The 21,470-nt window shown below is 35.3% G+C and overlaps 1 protein-coding gene across 1 annotated transcript; it reads left to right on the top strand.

Annotated features, from left to right (window-relative positions):
• The first annotated feature begins 815 nt into the window (after window positions 1-815).
• Window positions 816-16,285, top strand: LOC133788727 (PH, RCC1 and FYVE domains-containing protein 1-like). The gene is made up of 10 exons (XM_062226316.1): window positions 816-1,169; window positions 1,265-1,579; window positions 2,463-2,549; window positions 8,799-8,888; window positions 9,826-9,906; window positions 10,004-10,198; window positions 10,489-12,621; window positions 13,350-13,496; window positions 14,807-15,192; window positions 15,606-16,285. Exons 2-10 carry the CDS (start codon window positions 1,511-1,513, stop codon window positions 15,736-15,738), a joined length of 3,321 nt encoding a protein of 1,106 aa, XP_062082300.1. The 5' UTR covers window positions 816-1,169; window positions 1,265-1,510; the 3' UTR covers window positions 15,739-16,285.
• Window positions 16,286-21,470: the final 5,185 nt, after the last annotated feature.

Here is a 21,470-nt window from a genome sequence, read left to right as displayed (position 1 = left end):
TTTGTTTTCTAAATTACAACACAAAATTAGAATTCTAATTAGGATATAGTTTTCAAAAACAATCTACCAATCAAATATTTTGGTAGGTCCCACAAATTTTAAGTTTTCAAAATCATAAAATCATTTCCAAATCCCTTACCAATCACACCCTTAAAATTTCAAAGCTTCCACTTTTATAGAAAAAGTTTGCATGTTATTTTTCTTTTAATACAAATAAGTATATGTAATGATCTAAACATTAATTTTTTTTGAGGTGCATACAATGAACTCAACTATTTTTTTAATATGCAATTAATTAATTATTATTATTTTACCTGAAACAAAAATCAGTTTATATGGGTCATATTTAGAAAATAGAATTGAATTTGATTAAAAAAATATATTTTTTGAAAGGAATAAAAAACAAGAATTCAATTTATATTAACTTCTTTAGTAACTACAGAAGTCTGACTAAGAAAATATGAATCCGATGATCGATTCATAAAACTTAATCACCACCCAAAAATAAAAGTCCCCATCAAGCTATTTTTCTTGTTTTTTTTTTAATCTCAAATGTTGTTAAGAAGCTGACACTAGCTGGACACAAAAGAAAAAGAAAATAAAAGAAGCGAAAAAGAAAATGGACAACAAATATAAAAGAAGCGGAAGTAGAAGAAGAAATATGGGTTTAAAAGCGAAGTGTCAATATGGAAATTAAACGTAAAACGACGGGCATTATCCTTTTCCTCTATCCTTCCCTTTTTCTATTTTCAGCTCGCAGCCATAAACGACGACGATACCACCATTTATTATTGTTATAATTATTTATTATTTTTGCTTTATTTCTTTTTTTTTTCTTTCTTTCTATCCCTTTACGAAAGAATTAAACAAAAATTAAAAAATTCCACCACTCTCTAGGTGGAAAAAAGAACTATTTCTCTCTCTTCTGCAACTGCAACTGATAATCAGATCATAGTTTTCCTAGATTTTCCCACCTTTTCCCGTACTTTCTTGCCCAGATTCTCGCTCTCGAGCTCAGTGACTCGGTAACTCGTCGACTCAACAACTCAGCGATTTTGTGTTTGCTTTTCGGAATAATCGGATTCAGTGGACTCACTCAGTCTCATCTCCTTCACCTCCATTTTGAAAATTTTCGCAGTACTGAAGCTTCACTCGTCGCTCAGCTCAGGGTTTTTCTCCTCTTTTTCTTTTCTCTTTTTCAGTTTAGCCGCGCTAGGCTTTTCTTTTATCATTCAGCGATTCGAAGTCTTTCTCGGCTTTACAGTGTCGGAACAGTTCTGGAAGCTGTAGCTGGAGCGACTTTGAGTCCGAAACGAGTGGCTATGTTGGTTGATTCGGGCGTCGGTGACAATTGGGGACTGTTTGCGTGTGTCAATTCGGGGTTTGAGTTAGAGTTTCAGCTAGCGATTGGTGGTTAAATGGCGGTGTTTGGCATTGAGCATGTCTCTTTCTCAAATTTGCTTTTAGATTTAGGGTTTTCTTTTCACTAAAAAACACGCTTTTTCGCGTAATGTCGCGGACCGATAGAATGGCTTCGGATCTCAGCAGGACTGGTCCCGTAGAGAGGGATATCGAGCAGGTAATATTCATATTCATTTCCGGATTGTTTTTGTTCCTTGCATCGTTTAGATGCAAATGTCGGTAGAGTTTGATATTTTAGAGTGTAGAAGTTGCTTAAACCAGTGAAAGAGTAAGCGTCAATTTGATTGGTCATTTCGCTTTTCTGGATGAAACTTTTGTTGATTCTGGTGATATGAATCGGGGTCTTTTGGTTGCCATCTAGGTCGCTTAGCTACATTGCTGGCTGTGATATGCGAAGTTTGAAGAATTGAATTGTGATTGTGTTTATTAGGGGGTGAGGTGATACAGATAAAGTTATTTCAAGAGCCTGAAAATACTTGATGCCAGTCTACACTTGGATTTTACGACTGTCTTTTAATTTCTGCTGATTTTTGTGCCTTCGTTATTTGGTGAAAATTATATTTCTCACGGATGATTCTGTCTGGGAATCTGATATAAGTGATGTTGCATAGCTCCCTACCTGTATATTTAATAAAAATGATTTCCTGTTAATTGTTATGGGTTAGTGCTAAATGGAGTTTTGATTAATCAGTTTAATTGAAGGCTACACGATTGATTAAGAGGGAATTTGTTTCAATTATACAATAGTATTGCTACAAAAGAAGTTCATATAATAATAAAAAATAATAACGAGTAGGAAATAGCCAAAATTTATTGTAAAACATGTAATAATTCTATTGTATTAATCTTGGCTATGGTAGTACACCCTAGTCCTCTTTGTTTTCTTAGTGAACTTGACTATTTTGTATTCAATCTGCAGTGCAAATAATATTCTATTGTCATTTCTTACTTCGTCACTAATATGTTTGCTTCTAGTTTCTTCTCCATGTGCAAAAACGCTGAATATGCATGAATTACGTATGTGATTTTCTATACGACAGGCCATTACTGCCCTGAAGAAAGGAGCATGCTTGCTCAAGTATGGAAGAAGAGGGAAACCCAAGTTTTGTCCCTTTCGTCTTTCCAATGTAAGTTTATTCCTGATATTCTATTTGAACCGCTATCATGTTTCTCAATTTCCTTTGTTTATGTCTTATTTCCTTCTTTCTTTTCCAGCAAAAAAGCATATCCGTGAGTTGTTTCCCCTGGTTACTCATTATTATTATTATTATTGGTGACAGAAACAAACTTTTATTAAGGATCAAAATTGAAATATAAGAAACTAGAGATAGGTATTTTCGAATATAGGCATGACAAAAATGGTAAAATGGGGCGGTGAGGTGGGGCGGGGCGGGGCCCGACTGGGTGTCTTTGGCCTTGTAAAAACGGGGCGCCACCCCGCTATGAATTTAAGCGGGGCGGGGCTGCCCCACCCCAAGCAAGGCGAGTCCGCCCCGCCTAGAAAACTTTTTTTTTTCTATACTCTAACCCAATAATAAAAAAAAAATATTATTTTGAGATATATGCAACTATTGTATATTTTTCTTAACATTATTATTTATAGTGTCTTAGTATTGGTTCTACAATAGTAATGTGTCTTTATATATATTTCTAGTATCCTTTTACATTAGTATTATTTTTTTCTCTTCAGTTAAGAAAAATGGATGGATTCAAATATACAGGCATATTGTGATTTTACAAATGAAATAATATATATTTCGAAACTTTTTTTTATTGAAATGGAGCCATATAATGTATATTGTATATACTATTTAAAATTTCATTTCTTACTTTTAGTCTAATTTAAATTTAATTCAATTTTTTTTTTAAAAAAAAAGTTAAACCGGTCAGGGCAGACCCGCCCCGATTCAGCCGGGGCAGGTCGACCCGACCCGCTCCAAGGAACCTAGCGGGACGGGGCGGACCCACCCCATTTACATGCCTACTCGAATACAAATTCAATAAAGAATTCTTCTTGCAACCATGATTTGGGTTGGAATATATGTATTTTACTAATGTTTAAATTTTCGGAGATATCTTCTAAAGAGAATCACTGAATCTTCTTTATTATTTATATTTAAATTTAAATTTGTATTTCCTATTTCTTGGTAAGGTTCCTTAAATTTAGGTTGAGATTGTTAGTGCTAGTTTTTTTCTATAGAGATGTATTGTAGAATGGCCTATAGATAGGCATGACCCACCCCATTTTCTGATTTAACCCGTAGCTGGAGCATCCTTTTCTTCCTTCCTCAACAATGGCCAAAACCAGTGACCAAACCACCGAAGTAGACAACTCTTCTATATCTCCTAGCCTTTCAGCACCTATTTCATCATCTTTATCCTTTGATAATCCTTCTCTTCAAATCACCATTCACAAACATTGGCGACATTCCAGCACCTGATTCCCAGCAATGTTGCCTATTTCGAATGGGATTCTGGAAACTCAATGATCATTGCTTGTCTAATCAATTCCAAGGAAGCTGAGATTGGTCGAACCTATCTTCATATATTTTATCTACGACCAAAGATGTGTGGGAGGCTGTTCGAGAGACTTTCTCTGACTTAGAAAATTCAACTTAAGTTTTTGAGTTAAGTCTAGACTCCTAGATAAAAAACAACGCAATCTTTGAGTCACAATACCATAGCATCTTGCATCATATATGACAAGAAATTGATCTCTTCCTTAATGTTGAATGGACATGTTATGATGCTTCTCTTATTTACAAGAAAATGATGGACAGAGAGTGTTTATTCGATTATCTTGATGGTCATAATCTAGACTCAGACAAGGTGCGTGGTCGAATCGTGGGCAAGAACCATTGCCTATCATCCGAGAAGCTTTGGCAGAGGTATGATGTGAAGAAAATTGCAAGAGAGTGATGATTGGGCCAAGTCCAAGCACAAAAGTCCCATTCTGACCTTGCTATTTGTTGACCTAACTACTTTGGTCAACATTCATTGCTGATAGAAAAAATTGACACCTTCTTGAAAGAGCCCAGGCCCTTATGTTTATTACTTATGTTCCAAAGCAATTCTGGGGAAGTCATCCTAACTGCAACATATGTTATTAATTGAATGCCATTTCGGGTATTTAAGTATCAAACCCCTATCTCTCTTCTTCATTTTCATCCTAATACTCATCTTTTCTCGACTCTACTACTCAAAACATTCGAATGTACTTCCTATGCTCATAATCTAGGTTGTTAGTGTACTAAAATTGTTCTTTGATCCCACAAATGCATCTTCCTAGGTTACACTTCCACAAAAAATGTTACAAATGTTATAATCCTCAAATTGTTGTGAATGCAACTCTCTCTCAAGGATTGAAATATTGAATTGATTGATATATTGCGATGTAGGGAGAAATGATAGTTTGATGTGTTTTTTTGTTGTAAAATTTATTTTTGTCAAAATTAGATTTAAGTTAGAATTTCAAAATTGTTTTGTTTGTTTTTTTTCCAAGTGTCCACTATGTATTATCAATATTGTTTGATATTTTTATTGTGTCTTGCCATCAAATAATAATAAAAAAATATGAGAAAACAAAAAACGTGATATGTCTAAAACAATGGACAAACATCTCTTTTCAAATATGTGTAAGAGATATGTTCAAACTTTATAATTTATACTTCTTTGGGAAAAAAGAGCTTTATATATTATGTAGGTTGGTTGGTACGTTTTCCCTATTTAATTTTATATTTTAATATATTAATTTTTCACATATACATGTAAGAAATTTTGAAACAACTCTTACCCCACGTTATATTACTCAAACTTTTGAATTTTTTTCTATTTCTATTATTCTATAAACATATTATATTTGTTATTACATTTCATTCTCAAATAAGAATTATCATCCTCAATTCCTAACACCCATGGAAAATAAAGATGTATTATTGACTATTTTTGTATTTAAAGTTTTATTGATTTCTTTAGAAAATTTAAGAGTGATATTCTTGATATTTGTGACTTTTCTTAAGATATCTATTTCGATTATTCTATAAAATTTAAGTATCAATATTTCCATCCATATCGATATTTTCAACTTTCGTCTCTCTTGATGTGCCCTTCAATGAATCCCAGTCTTTTTACCCAAATACTTTGCTTTAGTGTTTTTGGGAAACATGTTTACCTTCTATTCCTTCAGAAGTTTCATCTCTATAGCTTCCTATCACTACTCACTCCAATGAAAATTCTCGTGAAAACCCCACTACATTACCAAAACATACCAAGGAAATATAATTTTTAGGGCTTGTTTGGAAACAACTATGTAATTACTAGGCCGTGTAATTACTAGGTAGTAATTACATATCTGAGTAATTACATTATATTTTAAAATACAATGTGTGTTTGGACGTCAAAAGGTAATTACTTATGAATTATTATTGTTATATCTGACAAAACAATTAGTAATTACACGAGAAAATAAAATTATGCAATAAATATTATTTAAAATTGATACTAATTAGTAATTACATCCAATTCTCACAGGACTACGAGAATAGGAGTGTAATTAGAATCCCTTAATTACATCCAATTACATAGTTACTATGTAATTACAAACACGTCAAATTGAGTAATTACTCGAAATTACACAAAATTCTAATTACAGGGTGACTTTCCAAACGCACCCTTAGTGTATTCAAGGAGATGAGGAAAACATCAAGAATTATAGCCTTTTATTGAACTCGCACCACATGAAAAGGAACGGGTAATGGCTCCACCTAAAGGTAAGATTCCTGAACCTGTGCGTGCTGAGTGTTCTTCTAACCATAATGATTCTAGTTCCTTAGAACTAGATTTGCCTATCACACAAAGAAAGGAGAAAAGGACTTGCACTCTTCATTTGACTTTAAAATATGTGTTTCAGCAAATTGACTTCCATGTTTTGAGTGTTTACATCAAGTCTTGAAGATCCGAGAATGGAGAAAGGTTGTTGATGATAAGATGGTAGCATTATAAATTAATCAAAATTGGGAAATTGTAGAACTGCCGAAAAATCAAAATGTGGTGCAATGGAAATTGGTCTTTATTGTGAAATATAAGGTAGATGGAGGGATTGATCGATACAAAGCAAGATTGGTAGTGGAGGGGTTCACTCAAACGATTAATTGAGTCAAGTAATTAAAAAAATATTGACTATATGTAATGTCAGTCGGATCTTACTCTTTTTTTAGTTACTCAAACTATAAGGTTGCAATTCTTATCAATTGATATGATCCTAACCGGTAATGGTATGGAAAGATTAGTAAATCTCGAGAAGATTTTGGCTCAGGCGTTTGAAGTAAAGGATCTTGGTAAGGTATTTCTTGGGAATTGCAAGAAATAAGCACAAAATCTCAATTTCTCAATGGAAGTGTGTCATTGGTTTACTCAAAGACACGAAAATGGTTGGTTGTAAGCCAGCAACAACTCGCGGAACCTAAAGCTGAATATAAGCATAATTATGTGGATAAATTAGTAGATATAGGGAGATATCAGCGGCTGGTTGGGAGGTTAATTTATCTCTTCCACCTACAACCAGACATTGCATTTGGTGTAAGCTTGGTAAGTCAATATATGCATCAACCATTAGAGGAAAACTTGGAGGCAACATGTAGAATTCTCAGGTATTTAAAGAAAGCATGTGGGAAATGGAGAATGAGGATTGAAGTATAAAAGCATTCACTGCTGCAGATTGGGTAGGCTCAGTTGAAGATGGGTTTTCAACTACAGGATACTGTACAAAGGTTTGGGGAAATATGGTAACTTGGAGAAGGAATAAACAAAATGTGGTAGCTAGCTCAAGGAGTGTGTGAGCTAATTTGGATCAAAAGGTTACTTAAGGAGCTGCAACTTCAAAGGCCAAGTCCAATGAAGTTATATTTTGTTAATAAATCAGCTATAGGCATAGCTCATAGCCCAATTTATCATGATAGAACCAAGCATGTGGGGTAGATCGCCATTTCATTGAGGAAATAGTTGAATCAGGGGAGTTATGTGGGTCCATGTGCCAAGTGGTCAGCAGTTCGTACTCACTAAGGGCTTCTGTAGTGATTGCTTTGAAGGGTTTATTTGCATGCTAGTCATGTGGGATTTGTATGCACCAACTTAAGAGGGGGGTGTTGGAATATTTGTATTTTACTAATATTTAAATATTTGGAAATATCTTTTAAAGAAGATAAACCAAATTTGTTTTATTCTTTAAATTTGTATTTCGTGTTCCTTCGTTAGGCTCCTTAAATCTAGGGTAATTGTTAGTGCTATTTTCTCCCTACAGCGATGAGATGTGTGAATCTAGGGTAATTGTTAGTTAGTGCTATTTTCTCCCTACAGAGATGAGATGTTTGGTAGAAAGGCCTATAAATAGGCATGTAATCTGACATCAAAATTTATTAGTGATCTATTATTTTAATTTCTTTTTTTCCACAATTTGTTAGAGCTCTTCATGCTCAAGAACTACCTTTTATTGCATTAATATTTGCTTGTTCTTTTAGATTTGATTTTTCTTTTTGTTACATTTTTTTTGAAGAATTGCAGAACAAAATTGTTGTTGTACTTCCGGCTATAAATCCTGATATGTTATGGTTCATTCAATTCACACTTTTGCATGAAAAAATAACCTCAATTTATATTGTTTTATAATCTGCTTTTTAAAATTTCGTAACAGAAGTTTACTTTAAACACAAAAAAGAATCGTTAATCTACTTTGTGAATTTGATGTTTAAGACGTTGTTGTAAAGATATTGAATGGTTAAGAGGGAGAATGAAATTCAATTAAGGAGAACAATACCCCTTCCCTTCCCTTCCCAGTCTTGACATGAATCTCAGTGGCTCTTTGGGAATTGGTTTTTCAGTTTGCATCTCTTTTTCTCTCCCCATATGTATGCAAGTTCTAGTAAAATTGAGTCGGAATAACTCATCACATTTGAACTCTCAAATAATCTCATCTTACATAGTTAGAGGAATAAAGAAAAGACTGTCTTCAATGGAAGTTTGTTCAATATAACCCTTTTAAACTGTATTACCATGACTTCATCACATAAAGAGTCATAATTTGAGAACTCGACAACATCACGTCTTTAAAAGTCACTATTGAGCTCAATCACATGTTTTTTTTACCCTGTATTGAATTTGTCTGCAATTTTTGCTATTACTATAGTCATGTTGTGATGAGTTGTTGGTTTTGTTCTTTATTTTATTTGTTAGCATTTATTAGCTATGATAAAAGAAAACAGTAATAATATATCTATTCAATATAACAATATTCTCATTCAGTTGTAGCTAGTTGTAGAGCAAGATTCTTAGATTGTACTTTTAAATTTGTTATTCTTATTTCTTGATTTTGTTGCTTTCAGGATGAGTCTGTTTTAATATGGTTCTCCGGGAAAGAGGAGAAACACCTTAAACTGAGCCATGTTTCTAGAATTATATCAGGGCAACGCACCGTAAGTGTCTTTCTTGGGTGATAGCACCTTAAAGAGGAGAAACACGTTCATATCTATGCTTTGATTATCTCTACATTATTAGATGTTGTGTTGTCAACAAAATTTATGAATGTTGGACTCTTTTCTGCTTCATTTTTCTCGGCTCCATAAAAAAATCTATCATCCATACCTTGTGCATTTCTGTTAATTCCCATTTAGTTGATAATAGATAATTTTATTTGGGTGAAACATTTGAAATACATATTGGCTGTTATTATCTGATACATGCTTTATCCCACAAATCTTTTGTCATTCTCTAATCCTTTGTTTAGGTATGTGTACTTTGGCTGCTAAGCAGCATCCGATTCTTCTCTGATATTTCTAAATGAATTGATAAAGTTGTGGATGGAGATTGAGATTCATTGTACTAGTAAATCACAGAAGTTGGTGACCTGTTACTGAATTTCTTGACCTTCTCTACATTGGATTATATTGTACAGATTGCACTAAGCCATGTAATTTACCAGTGGGTGCTTAGCAATTGTGTTTACACATTTAATATGAAATCTGATCAAATTTGGAAACTTGACTGTGCATTATCATTTTGTATGGAGAATGGTGAGGACAGATACAAAATGCTAATTTTGAGTAAGATCTTTTACTAGGAACACATGCCCTATGAGTTGGTTGAACACTTTTATTTGTCTAGGTTTGCAGCATGTGCTTCCTCATCAATGTTCTAATAACCGCTCTAATCAGATATTGTGGCTTGGGTAGTGGGATGCTTAGCAATTGTGTTTGTGTGCAGGGATTTACTTTTCTTATCTTTTAGCATGTGTTTGTACGGGTGTTACATTGTCACAATTTCATTCTTGCCTTAACAGAAGTATGTTAACTCCGTATGAATGAGGAAAATTTTCTGTTTGGTATTGATTAAATCTGACAACACCTTTTACAGCCAATCTTTCAAAGATATCCACGGCCAGAGAAGGAGTACCAGTCATTTTCTCTTATCTATAATGATAGATCACTGGACTTGGTAAGAAATGTGCTCTTATCTCACCTGATTACAGCTGTATGGTTTTTAAATAAATCATCTTAAAGATGACTGTATTCTCTTGATATCATGCTTCTAGATTTGCAAAGATAAAGATGAAGCTGAGGTATGGTTTAGTGGTTTAAAAGCATTGATATCCCGTGGTCATCATCGAAAATGGAGAAATGAGTCTAGGAGTGATGGAATCCCATCTGAGGCAAATAGTCCTAGAACATACACGAGGAGGAGTTCTCCTTTGCATTCTCCCTTCGGTAGTAATGATAGCTTACAGAAGGTGAAAGCTCTTTTCCCCTTTTTTTCCTTTGCTTGAATGGATGTTTTCCATATTAGATGGTTCTCTTAATTATGCAGTCCATGACTTAGTTAAATGTGCCACAATTATATGGTATGGAGGCCCCCCCTTCTTCTAGTTTTCCTCCTTTTATTTTTAGGTTTTGAGCTTTGGTCTTGTTTTGCTTTGCAAGGGTACTCGCTTGGCTGTGTTTTTGTTTGCCTATTAAATGCAGTACTTCTGGTTAAAAAGAAAATATTGTTAATCAACCTTCTTCTGTCTATCTAATCCAGGATGGTTCAGATCATCTTCGCCTTCATAGTCCATATGAAAGTCCTCCAAAAAATGGTCTGGACAAGGCATTATCAGATGTGATACAATATGCTGTTCCTCCCAAGGGTTTCTTCCCCTCAGATTCTGCAACTGCTTCAGTCCATTCTTTGTCTTCAGGAGGCTCAGATAGTGTACATATGAAGGCAATGCCGATGGATGCTTTTAGAGTCAGTCTATCGAGTGCTGTTAGTTCATCAAGCCAAGGTTCTGGTCATGATGATGGTGATGCCCTGGGAGACGTTTTCATTTGGGGGGAAGGAACAGGAGATGGTGTTTTGGGTGGTGGAACACATAGAGTTGGAAATAGTTTTGCTGGAAAAATGGATTCTTTATTGCCCAAAGCCTTAGAATCTGCTGTAGTGCTTGATGTTCATCACATCGCATGTGGTGGACGACATGCTTCTTTGGTTACGAAGCAAGGAGAAGTTTTCTCCTGGGGGGAGGAATCAGGAGGCAGGCTTGGCCATGGTGTAGATTCTGACGTTTTTTATCCGAAACTTATTGATGCCTTGAGTAATACAAACATTGAGCTTGTAGCTTGTGGTGAGTACCACACATGTGCTGTAACTCTTTCTGGTGATTTGTACACATGGGGGGATGGTGCTTACAATTTTGGTCTTCTTGGCCATGGAAATGAAGTGAGTCATTGGATGCCAAAAAGAGTTAATGGTCCTTTGGAAGGCATTCATGTCTCATCTATCTCTTGTGGACCCTGGCACACTGCTGTTGTGACATCTGCTGGACAATTGTTCACTTTTGGTGATGGAACATTTGGTGTTTTGGGCCATGGAGATAGGATGAGTGTTTCATTACCCAGGGAAGTGGAATCCTTGAAGGGGCTCCGTACTGTGCGAGCAGCTTGTGGTGTTTGGCATACTGCTGCCGTTGTGGAAGTCATGGTTGGGAATTCAAGTTCTAGCAACTGTTCTTCAGGAAAGCTGTTCACTTGGGGAGATGGTGATAAAGGCCGTCTTGGTCATGGTGACAAGGAAGCAAGGCTTGTGCCTACTTGTGTTGCTGCCCTTGTTGAACCAAACTTTTGTCGAGTTGCTTGTGGACATGGTTTGACAGTTGCACTTACAACATCCGGCAATGTCTATACAATGGGCAGTCCAATTTGTGGCCAGTTGGGAAATCCTCAAGCTGATGGAAAGCTTCCAACCCGTGTGGAAGGAAAATTATCCAAGAGTTTTGTGGATGAAATAGCTTGTGGTGCGTATCATGTTGCTGTTTTGACTTCAAGAACCGAAGTTTATACTTGGGGAAAGGGAGCAAATGGGCGTTTAGGTCATGGGGACATAGATGATCGAACTTCTCCTACCTTAGTTGAAGCTTTGAAAGACAAGCAAGTTAGAAGCATTGCTTGTGGCACTAATTTTACTGCAGCTATTTGTCTTCATAAGTGGGTATCAGGAATCGATCAATCTATGTGTTCTGGTTGCCGTCTACCATTTAATTTCAAAAGAAAACGCCATAATTGTTATAATTGTGGGCTTGTTTTCTGCCATTCATGTAGCAGTAAAAAGTCTCTTAAGGCTTCCATGGCACCAAACCCCAACAAACCCTATCGTGTTTGTGATAGTTGTTTTAACAAACTCAGAAAAGCTATTGAAACTGATGTTTCATCTCAGTCTTCTGTGAGCAGAAGAGGAAGTATCAATCAGGGGTCAAATGAATTCATTGATAAAGATGAGAAGTTGGATTCAAGATCTCGAACACAACTTGCTAGATTTTCTTCTATGGAGTCTTTGAAGCAAGTGGAAACCCGGTCTTCAAAGAAGAACAAGAAACTGGAATTTAATAGCAGTCGGGTCTCACCTATTCCAAATGGAAGTTCACAGTGGGGAGCTCTTAATATTTCCAAGTCTTTTAATCCAGTTTTTGGGTCATCCAAGAAGTTTTTCTCAGCTTCTGTTCCTGGATCAAGAATTGTTTCTCGAGCAACATCTCCAATTTCAAGGCGGCCCAGTCCTCCTCGTTCTACAACACCAACTCCAACTCTTGGAGGACTTACATCACCAAAGATTGTTGTAGATGATGCCAAAAGGACAAACGAGAGCCTCAGCCAGGAGGTTATCAAACTAAGAACACAGGTAGCATGATTTAGACAAGTTAATACTTAGCTTTACAGTTTCCATGTGCTCTTAAAATTTATTACATTTGCTTTATGTTTGTTAAATGTGAATATTTTCAAAAAGGTAGATAAGGGGTATGGACTTGAGCTCTTTTCATTTTGGGGATATGCTTAAAAAAGTAATTATAGGAGATTGAGCAGCTACGATAATCTCTCATACTCTAAATGGAGGAGTGTTAGCATTCTTTTTCTCTGTTTTTACACTCTTACCTCACTGATTTATATGTGGACTTCACTATAATGTCTCATAAAATTATGTCATTATTGGGGATCGCATGTCATGGAAAATGGCCATCCCTTTGATTTTTCAGCTTTGAGTTTATGGAAACATTTAAGTGCAGCCAACTGCACAAACTATAAAGTGAATAGATGAAATAATCTATGCTTCTGACTGTTGGAAACTCCTCCTATGAGTACAAGCTGTTTAGTATCATACGTTTAGGAAGGGTGAATTCCACATTATGTTTGGCATACATGTTTTAGGGCAAGCAAAGAACCTCCCCCCCTCCCCAATCTCCCGGCTGTACGCACTAACACACCCAACCTCTTGAGCCAGCCTCAAGGAGCAATTGGAGATGCACTTTTAATTAGGAATATATGCACTGACCTGTTTATTCATTCACGTGTCTGCTTGTCGATTCACTTGATCTGTTAATGTTATTCTTCTGTGTCTGACATCTCTCTTAGGTTGAAAATCTTACACGGAAGGCACAACTTCAAGAAGTTGAGCTGGAAAGAACAACTAAACTGCTCAAGGAAGCAAGAGAAAGTGCAGGGGAAGAGGCTGCCAAGTGTAAGGCAGCAAAAGAAGTCATCAAGTCGCTTACAGCCCAAGTAAGATATTTGTGCTCATAACTACACTATTCAATTTTTGAGCAGTTTGGTTCTAATGTGAACACTGAACATGAATGTTGCTTGTCTTGACTTGAGTGTGTTAATTATTGACACTTGAGATTTGTGGAATTTAAATGAAGTAAATACAAAAATTTTATGTTTTTTCTCATTATATGATAAGTTGCAGGAGTACTGCCCTTATGTCTAATATTATTTTAATCACACATCATAGTGACACAAAGGAGTATGCTTGTGTAAAGCTTCAAAATTTTGTTGTCTCAAAATCCAAACCAGGGAGTGGAAAATAAATATTAGAAGGAAAATATTTTTCCTACCCGGTGGCCATGCAGATAAGAGTTCTAGCAAGACATCTTCTGCCTCTTCTCTTTTAGAAACATTTTTTTAAAGAATATTTAACATTCTGAAAAGCTGTAGTTTTCCTATGCTTCCCCATATTATAAGCTTCTTTTAGATTGAGTTTTTCCTTCTCTAGACAAATTGAGAACAAGTTTAATCCAGCCTAGCCTGTTAATGGAAATCTTACATCATGTAAATCTATTGTTATTAACAGCAGTAAAGCATGACCATTCTACCAATGAACAGACTTCCAATAGAGTAGTTATCAAGGATGGAACTTTTTCAAAGTCTTAATTGTATATAAACATTGGACTTCACACTTGTGGTTGTTTACAAGTTCTATAGCTGCAGCATGGTGGTTTGGAACCACTTCGCCTGAAGTGCTAAAGGCCTAAATCTATGTTCTTAAAGGCAACATTGTGTTGTATTTATTTTAGTTTTGTTGTAAATTTTCGTCTTGGAATGTGCTGGTAACGGATGAAGAATGGAATGAAAAGCCATCGGAAAACTCTTTAAAGATAAAATTTTAATCAATAATTTTGGCAGTTTTGGCTCAATGATGACTTTTTATTCTATATCAACGAATTGCATAACAATAAGATTCTGCATATGAGCTGTGGCGTAGAGCTTGTTTAAGAACCTTATTTCCCCTTATTTTCAATTTTTCTCTCTCTATTTTGTTTATATTCTTAATTACTTTTGTCCATAGAATCTTGTTTCATTTGGACATGCATTATTTAGTTAATCAGGGGGAGAATCTTGTTTTATTTAGTTTATCAGTCAGTCTATTCCATGAGATACGTTCTTCAATTATGTGGACAATGTTTCTTAATTATGATATACATGCATAACCATGTCACATGGATCTTACTTCTATTTTAATCTTGTTAAGTTAGATCTTTCATAATAATATTTTGCTTATATGATGCATTATATTTCTTTTTTGGTGACAGTTAAAGGAGATGGCCGAAAAACTTCCTGTTGGAGCATCCCGGAATACTAAATCACCTTCTCTCACTTCTCTGGGCTCTGATCATGTGTTTAGCGATATTTCTAATCCTTCAATTGAAAGATTGAGTGGTCAAATATTATCCCAAGATTCAGAGCCAAATGGAGCAAATGGCCAATTGCATTGCAATGGGTCCACTACCACCAGTAATAGGAGTTCAGGTCATAATAAACAAGGCCATTCAGATGTAACAACTAGAAATGGGAGCCGAACAAAAGATGGTGAATCTCGTAATGACAATGAATGGGTTGAGCAAGACGAAGCGGGTGTTTACATTACACTTACCTCTCTTCCAGGAGGTGCCAAGGATCTCAAGCGTGTTCGCTTCAGGTATGTTATCCTTGTATAACTTTTTATCTGAGCAATGCTTTTTGGAGAATTTTCCACCAACATGATGGATATAATATACTGCACCTCTACACGTCATTGGTTGACAGTGCTGATGATCCCATAAAACATTTAAGGACTGAAACATGCTGACTACTGCAAGCAAAGTAAATTTATGGATTGAGTCTCATTTTGAAACATTAATGATCAATTTAGTTCTTCTTCATTTAATCTTAACTGAAATTGAATTTTATCATAGATATTCAGTCTGAATTACTTTAGCCCTCACAAATCAATGTATAAAGGGTTAAAATTCTGAAACGTATCATTTCACTCAAATCCACATGCATCCTGGAACATGAACTAATTTTTCTTATCAGATAGGTTCTCAACTCTAATTTATTTTCAAAATGCAGTCGAAAACGGTTTAGTGAAAAACAAGCAGAGCAATGGTGGGCAGAGAACCGAACCAGAGTTTATGAGCAATACAACGTTCGCACTATGGACAAGTCTAGTGTTGGTGTTGGGAGCGAGGACTTGGCTCACTGACCTATTGATACAATCTTTATGTAAATGAAAGGATTTTCTCTAGATTGGAGCTTGAGTAACAGTGAGGTCATACTGATTAATTAGAGTTGGCTTCCATCCTTCTAAAGGAGCTAAGTAAAGGAAGCAAAGGCTTGGGTATAGGAAGGAGAATTAAGAGGGGTTTGATTGTGTTTTCTCATTTTATCCAATTTGTCTCTGATTTTAATTTTTCCCCCCTTTTTGATTTGTATTCCATTTTTTCCCTATGTGCCTTTGTGTGGGGGATTGAGGGTCAGAAATGTAAATTCCTAGTAGGTTGCTGGCTCATGTTGAAAGCAGCTGCCTTGTAAATTCCATAAGTGAATGCATCTGCAGTTTTTTTTTTGCCCCTTCCCTTCACCACGGTTTATACATTTTTTCAGGTAATCTTACAGTCAATTGCTATGTAATTTTTAGGCCATGCTTTGTTTTTCTTATCCAATTAAGTTGCCCTCCATCCAATCCACACAGAATTTAACGGGAATATTTTTTAAAAATTTACAGTTTTTGTGATATTGCTGGTTCTGAATTTTTATTCTCTTTACCTGTTTTTGAGTGAATCAAGTCTGTTGTATCATCTACTAAAATTGGTTTACAATCGAAATTATTTACAGTAGGGAGAAAAAGAGAGTAAACCTCTGGCTTATGGTAGAATGTACCTGCACAAAGGTTAGAAAAATAGAGAAGAAGCAGGAATGATGAGTTTCTGTATTGGATAGCTAGGAGTTCGAGAGCCTAGATCCGTCTCACAAAGGGTTACACCCTACCGAACACTTCACACCCTACTCACTGACTCTACTACACGACATATACTGTTCCATAGGTACCACGTACTCTCTTATACATTAGAGTTACTCACATAACAACCTCTAACCAATTAACTAATTATTCCCTGCTGCTTTCCTACTGTTGCTTCCTCTGCCCCTGCGCGTATACACATGTCATCGGTGGCCTATCAGCTTACTAATTACTTAAGGGGAGACTGTTGGTTTATTATAGAATTAGACTGTTTAGTGTCCATCAAAAAGTGAATACTTTCTTAGCAAGAGAAAAAACAAATTGGGGTTCAACAAATATTGTTGATATGGCACAATTTTATTTTTAGATTTTTTTAGTCTTATACTTTATCAATTTGCCTCTTGGAGAGACTATTTAAAATAATATTTTTTAGGCTTGTAAGGATTTTTTCTCCCGAACTATTACCAATTTAAATTGTGCCTCCGGATTTTTCAACTTGTTAAAAACTCCTCCTAAATTATTAATTTTACTGAAATGTGAGACTTTTGTCCAATTTTGCTAACGGAATGGTTATGTGGCAGTATGGGCACCGATGTGGTACTGCCATGTCAATGCTCGTTTATAATTTAAAGAATAAATATGATTCTTACCCCCGAACTATTATCATTACCAAATCGTCCCCACACCCGCCCCCAGAATTTAAAAAATTTAAAATTAAATAATCTTTTGAATATTAAGAAAAAGGAAAAAACCCATTAAACTAAAAATCAATTGAAATTAAAAAAAAATTGATGGTGACAAAAATTAGCTTAGGTATTGTGCATGCGTCCAAGTGAGCTTGAAGTTGGCTAGGTAGCGACATCATTGACAGGCTGGGCACATGCAGGTTTCCCGGCGACATTCAGCTTTGGGTTTTTTGTTATGTTGTTAATATCAGATTAAAATGTGTATGAATTTGAGAGATTGAAATTCTGATTTGCATATGTTGTGATAATTTTTTTGGTTGAGTTTTTGTTGTAATAAATTGATGAGTGTTGTTGAGATTGTTTGGTTAGTGCAAAAGTGAAAGAAAGTAAGAAAAAGTAAAAGAAAATAAGAGAAAATTTTAATATAGTTTTGTTTTTATCCATTTGATTTTGTTTAATTTTGTATGATTTGATTTAATTTAAATGGATTTTTAGCTTAATGTTTTTTATCTTTTCTTTTTAATATTCAAAATATTGTTTAAATTTTAAAATTTTCAATTTGAGGGGCATGATTTGGTAGTGGTAATAGTTTGGGGGAGTAAAATCCTATTTATTTTTTAATTATACACGTGGCAATGCCACATCAGCTAGGAAAGAGTCATGCTAGCATGTCGTTGGCCACATTGGACGGAATTCTCACTTTACAATACTGTGAATAGTTTTTGGGGAATTTTTAACCGTCTAAAAAAATCAGAAAGTACGACAATGTATAGGCATAGTTTGGGGGGCAAAAATACTATATAGCCTTTTTTTTTAACTATAATAGGAAGTGAAATTAAAAAAAAAGCACTCCAATCGCTCTTTATATTCACTCTCCAAACCCATTAAGGAGATTAAGGAGTTATTTAAATGTAGAAACTATTTTTTTCTAAATTATTTTTAATAAAACTTACCTTTTCACATAAATAATTTAAAAAAAAACTAAAACTCAAAATTGTAAAAAAATTATTAAAATAATCTATACTAGCTTAAATAGAGAGCATGGTTGTAATGAGATTGACAAAGGGATTGTCTGAAATTACTTTTTAGTCATTTTAGCTTAAATTTAGCTAAAATATAGAGTTTCCTTGCCCTTATATTTTACATTTTTTTTTTATTTATATATATTTATTAATTTTGTTCAAGGTAAAATAAAATTACGAGTTCGCCACAGTTTGTTTGATTATTTTATTTTTTCTGATATGATATTGTTAATGTTCTAGTTCAATCTTTTAAAAAAATAAAAAAAAAAAGGGAAAAGGGGCGCGTGGGGGCGCGTGCATGGTCCATTTTGGACCTAATTTTTCACCACTTCACTCTACTTTTAATACCCTATTTTATATATGTTTATGCACAAGATTAATCCATGAATTCTATGCATAATTGTATTTGTATTTAATCTTTTGTGGCATGAATCTCATTATATATTGTCAACAATTATTGTTTATTTTCTTGTCTGTCGTAAGAATAAGCATGTGAATTGTTTAGTAAAGAGGAACATTTAAATAATTATTTATTTAAATTTTGTGTTTTTTCCTCCAAAATTACATTAAGATCTATATAAGTAATTAATTATCCTATCGATAATAATTGCTTGGTAATGATGCTTAATATGGTGAAGAAAATTAATTAAACATTATGAATCACAATTTATCTATCCTTTCGATAGTAAATTAATGTATTTGATTATAATGTTTAATAGATTGTTCTTACCTGTGTATGAGTTCTTTTTTGTATGTTTGTCTAAGAACTCTAGCATACATAATGATCATTTGTTATTTTGCGATCATATATTGATGAGAAAAGAGCACAAATGACATGGTTTATCATAACATGTATTTAATAGTTATTGCTCTTGTTTCTCATTCAGCTGTAAGCATTCCTAGATCTCCTGCCGTCTTGACGCTGAATGCAATCAACCACAAGCAGTGGATTGAAAATATCACGATGAACTTGACCTTCATGAAAATGGACTTGGCCTTGAGAATTGATGAACCCTCTAAGCCTGCTGATGATGCTACTGAGAAGGTTAAGAAATCTTACGAGGACTGGGAACACTCCAATCGTTGTTGCTTGATGCTTATGAGATATCACATGGACGAATCCATTCGTGATAGTATTCCCAAGTCTGAAAATGCAAAGGATTTTCTTGCTGCCATTAAGGAAAAGTATAAGAAACTCTCAAAGAATGAGAAGAATGAACACTTGAACATGCTGCATCACACTGTTTACGATGGTTCAGGTGACATTAGGGCCCACATTGACAAGCTCATGGGCCACTATCATAAACTTAAGGCCATGGATATGGACCTTGGTGAGGATTACATGGTGTGGTTGGTGATGGAGAACATTCCATCTCAGTTTGATGCGATCAGATCAAGCTATAATGCTCAGAAAGAACAATGGACTGTTGGGGAGATGTCTGCTATTCTTGCCAAGGAAGAGGAGGACATGAGAAAAGGTAGGGCAAGAAGTATCTCCATGGTGACGAACCCAAACAATCCTCACAAGAGAAAGTTCACTTCCAACAACTCTAGTGACCAAAAGCATCCTAAGAAGAAAGCCAACCATCCTAAGGGAAATGGGCAAGCTAGCTCATCTTCAACTGGTCATAAGAATGAGTTTTTCAAAGGGAAGTGCAACTTTTGTCAATGCTTTGGGCATAAGAAAGCTGATTGTCGAAAGCTCAAAGCTCACTTAGAGAAGAAAGGTAATTGTCTTGTGATGGTTTTGTTTAGAGTCCAATATTATTGATGTGCCCTCAAACACTTGGTGGTTAGATACTGGAGCTACAATTCATGTTACAAATTCCTTGCAGGCAATGACAAACCGAAGAAGACCGAGTAGGTTGGAGGAGCATGTATACATGGGAGACGATACTAAAGTCAGACTTGAATTTTTTGGGACTGTTAGACTGCAGCTAAATACTAGGCATTTTTTGGAGTTGCATGATGTTGCTTATTTACCCTCTATTAGGAGGAATTTGATTTCTGTATCTATTTTGGATAGACTAGGTTATAGTCTTCATTTTGGAACTGGAAAACTGATTTTGTATCGTGACTCTATGTTGGTTGGAAATGGAACTTTATGTGGAAACTTATATAAGCTTGATTTACATGATGTTGTTCCTGTTACTTCTACTTCTTCTTGTTCTTCTTCTCTTAATGCTATTGTTGGGTCAAAACGTGCAAGATCAGATTTGAAATCTTCTATGCTTTGGCATAAACGTTTAGGCCATATTTCTAGAGATAGAATGGAGAGATTGGTGAAGGATGGTGTACTTCAGGATCTTGATTTCTCTGATTTCACTGCCTGTGTTGATTGTATAAAAGGAAAGTTGACTGCCAAGGTTAGAAAGAGCAAGTCAGACAGGTGCACAGATGTATTGGAGACTATTCATACTGATATTTGTGGGCCTTTTGTTCCACCTGCTATGGGTGGTTATAGATACTTTATCACCTTCATTGATGATTTTTCCCGGTATGGTCATGTTGAGCTCATTCGTGAAAAATCTGAATCTTTGGATGCTTTTAAGATTTTCAAGACGAATGTTGAGCTTCAAAAGGGAAAGAAGATTAAAACTGTCAACTCTGATAGAGGTGGAGAGTATTATGGACGTTATGATGAAACTGGAAGGAACCCCGGGCCTTTTGCCAAATACTTGCAGGAATGTGGTATTGATGCAAGATATACAATGCCAGGGACGCCCCAACAGAATGGAATCGCTGAAAAGGAGAAATCGCACACTTCTTGACATGGTGCGCTGTATGTTGATTCATTCTAGCTTGCCAGAATTTTTATGGGGTGAGGCATTAAGAACTGCTGCTTATATCTTGAATCAAGTACCTAGTAAGTCTGTCCCAAAGACACCATATGAGTTGTGGTCGGGTAAGAAATCGAGTTTGCGTCATTTTCATGTTTGGGGATGTAAAGCTGAAGTAAGGCCCTATAACCCACAATCTAAGAAACTTGATCCGAAAACTATTAGTGGCTACTTTGTAGGTTACACTATTGGGTCGAGGGGTTCCAGGTTCTATTGTCCTTCTCACACCACCAGAGTGATAGAATCAGATAGAGCTGTCTATTTTGAAGAAGAATTTGGTTCAAGTCAAGGGTCAAGAGAAATTGTATTCAGGGAAGAACGTGTTTATGTCCCTGTACCTGTTGCTTCCGCTTCCGCTCCTGTTGATGACCCTATGATTGAACAGATTCCGGTAGAAACTCATGATGAACCTCAAAATCAAGACCAAG

This window comes from Humulus lupulus, chromosome 7 (genome assembly GCF_963169125.1).
Source record: "Humulus lupulus chromosome 7, drHumLupu1.1, whole genome shotgun sequence".
NCBI lineage: Eukaryota > Viridiplantae > Streptophyta > Magnoliopsida > Rosales > Cannabaceae > Humulus > Humulus lupulus.
Note: the sequence above shows the minus strand (reverse complement) of the source record. Positions and strands in the feature narration are given on the sequence as shown.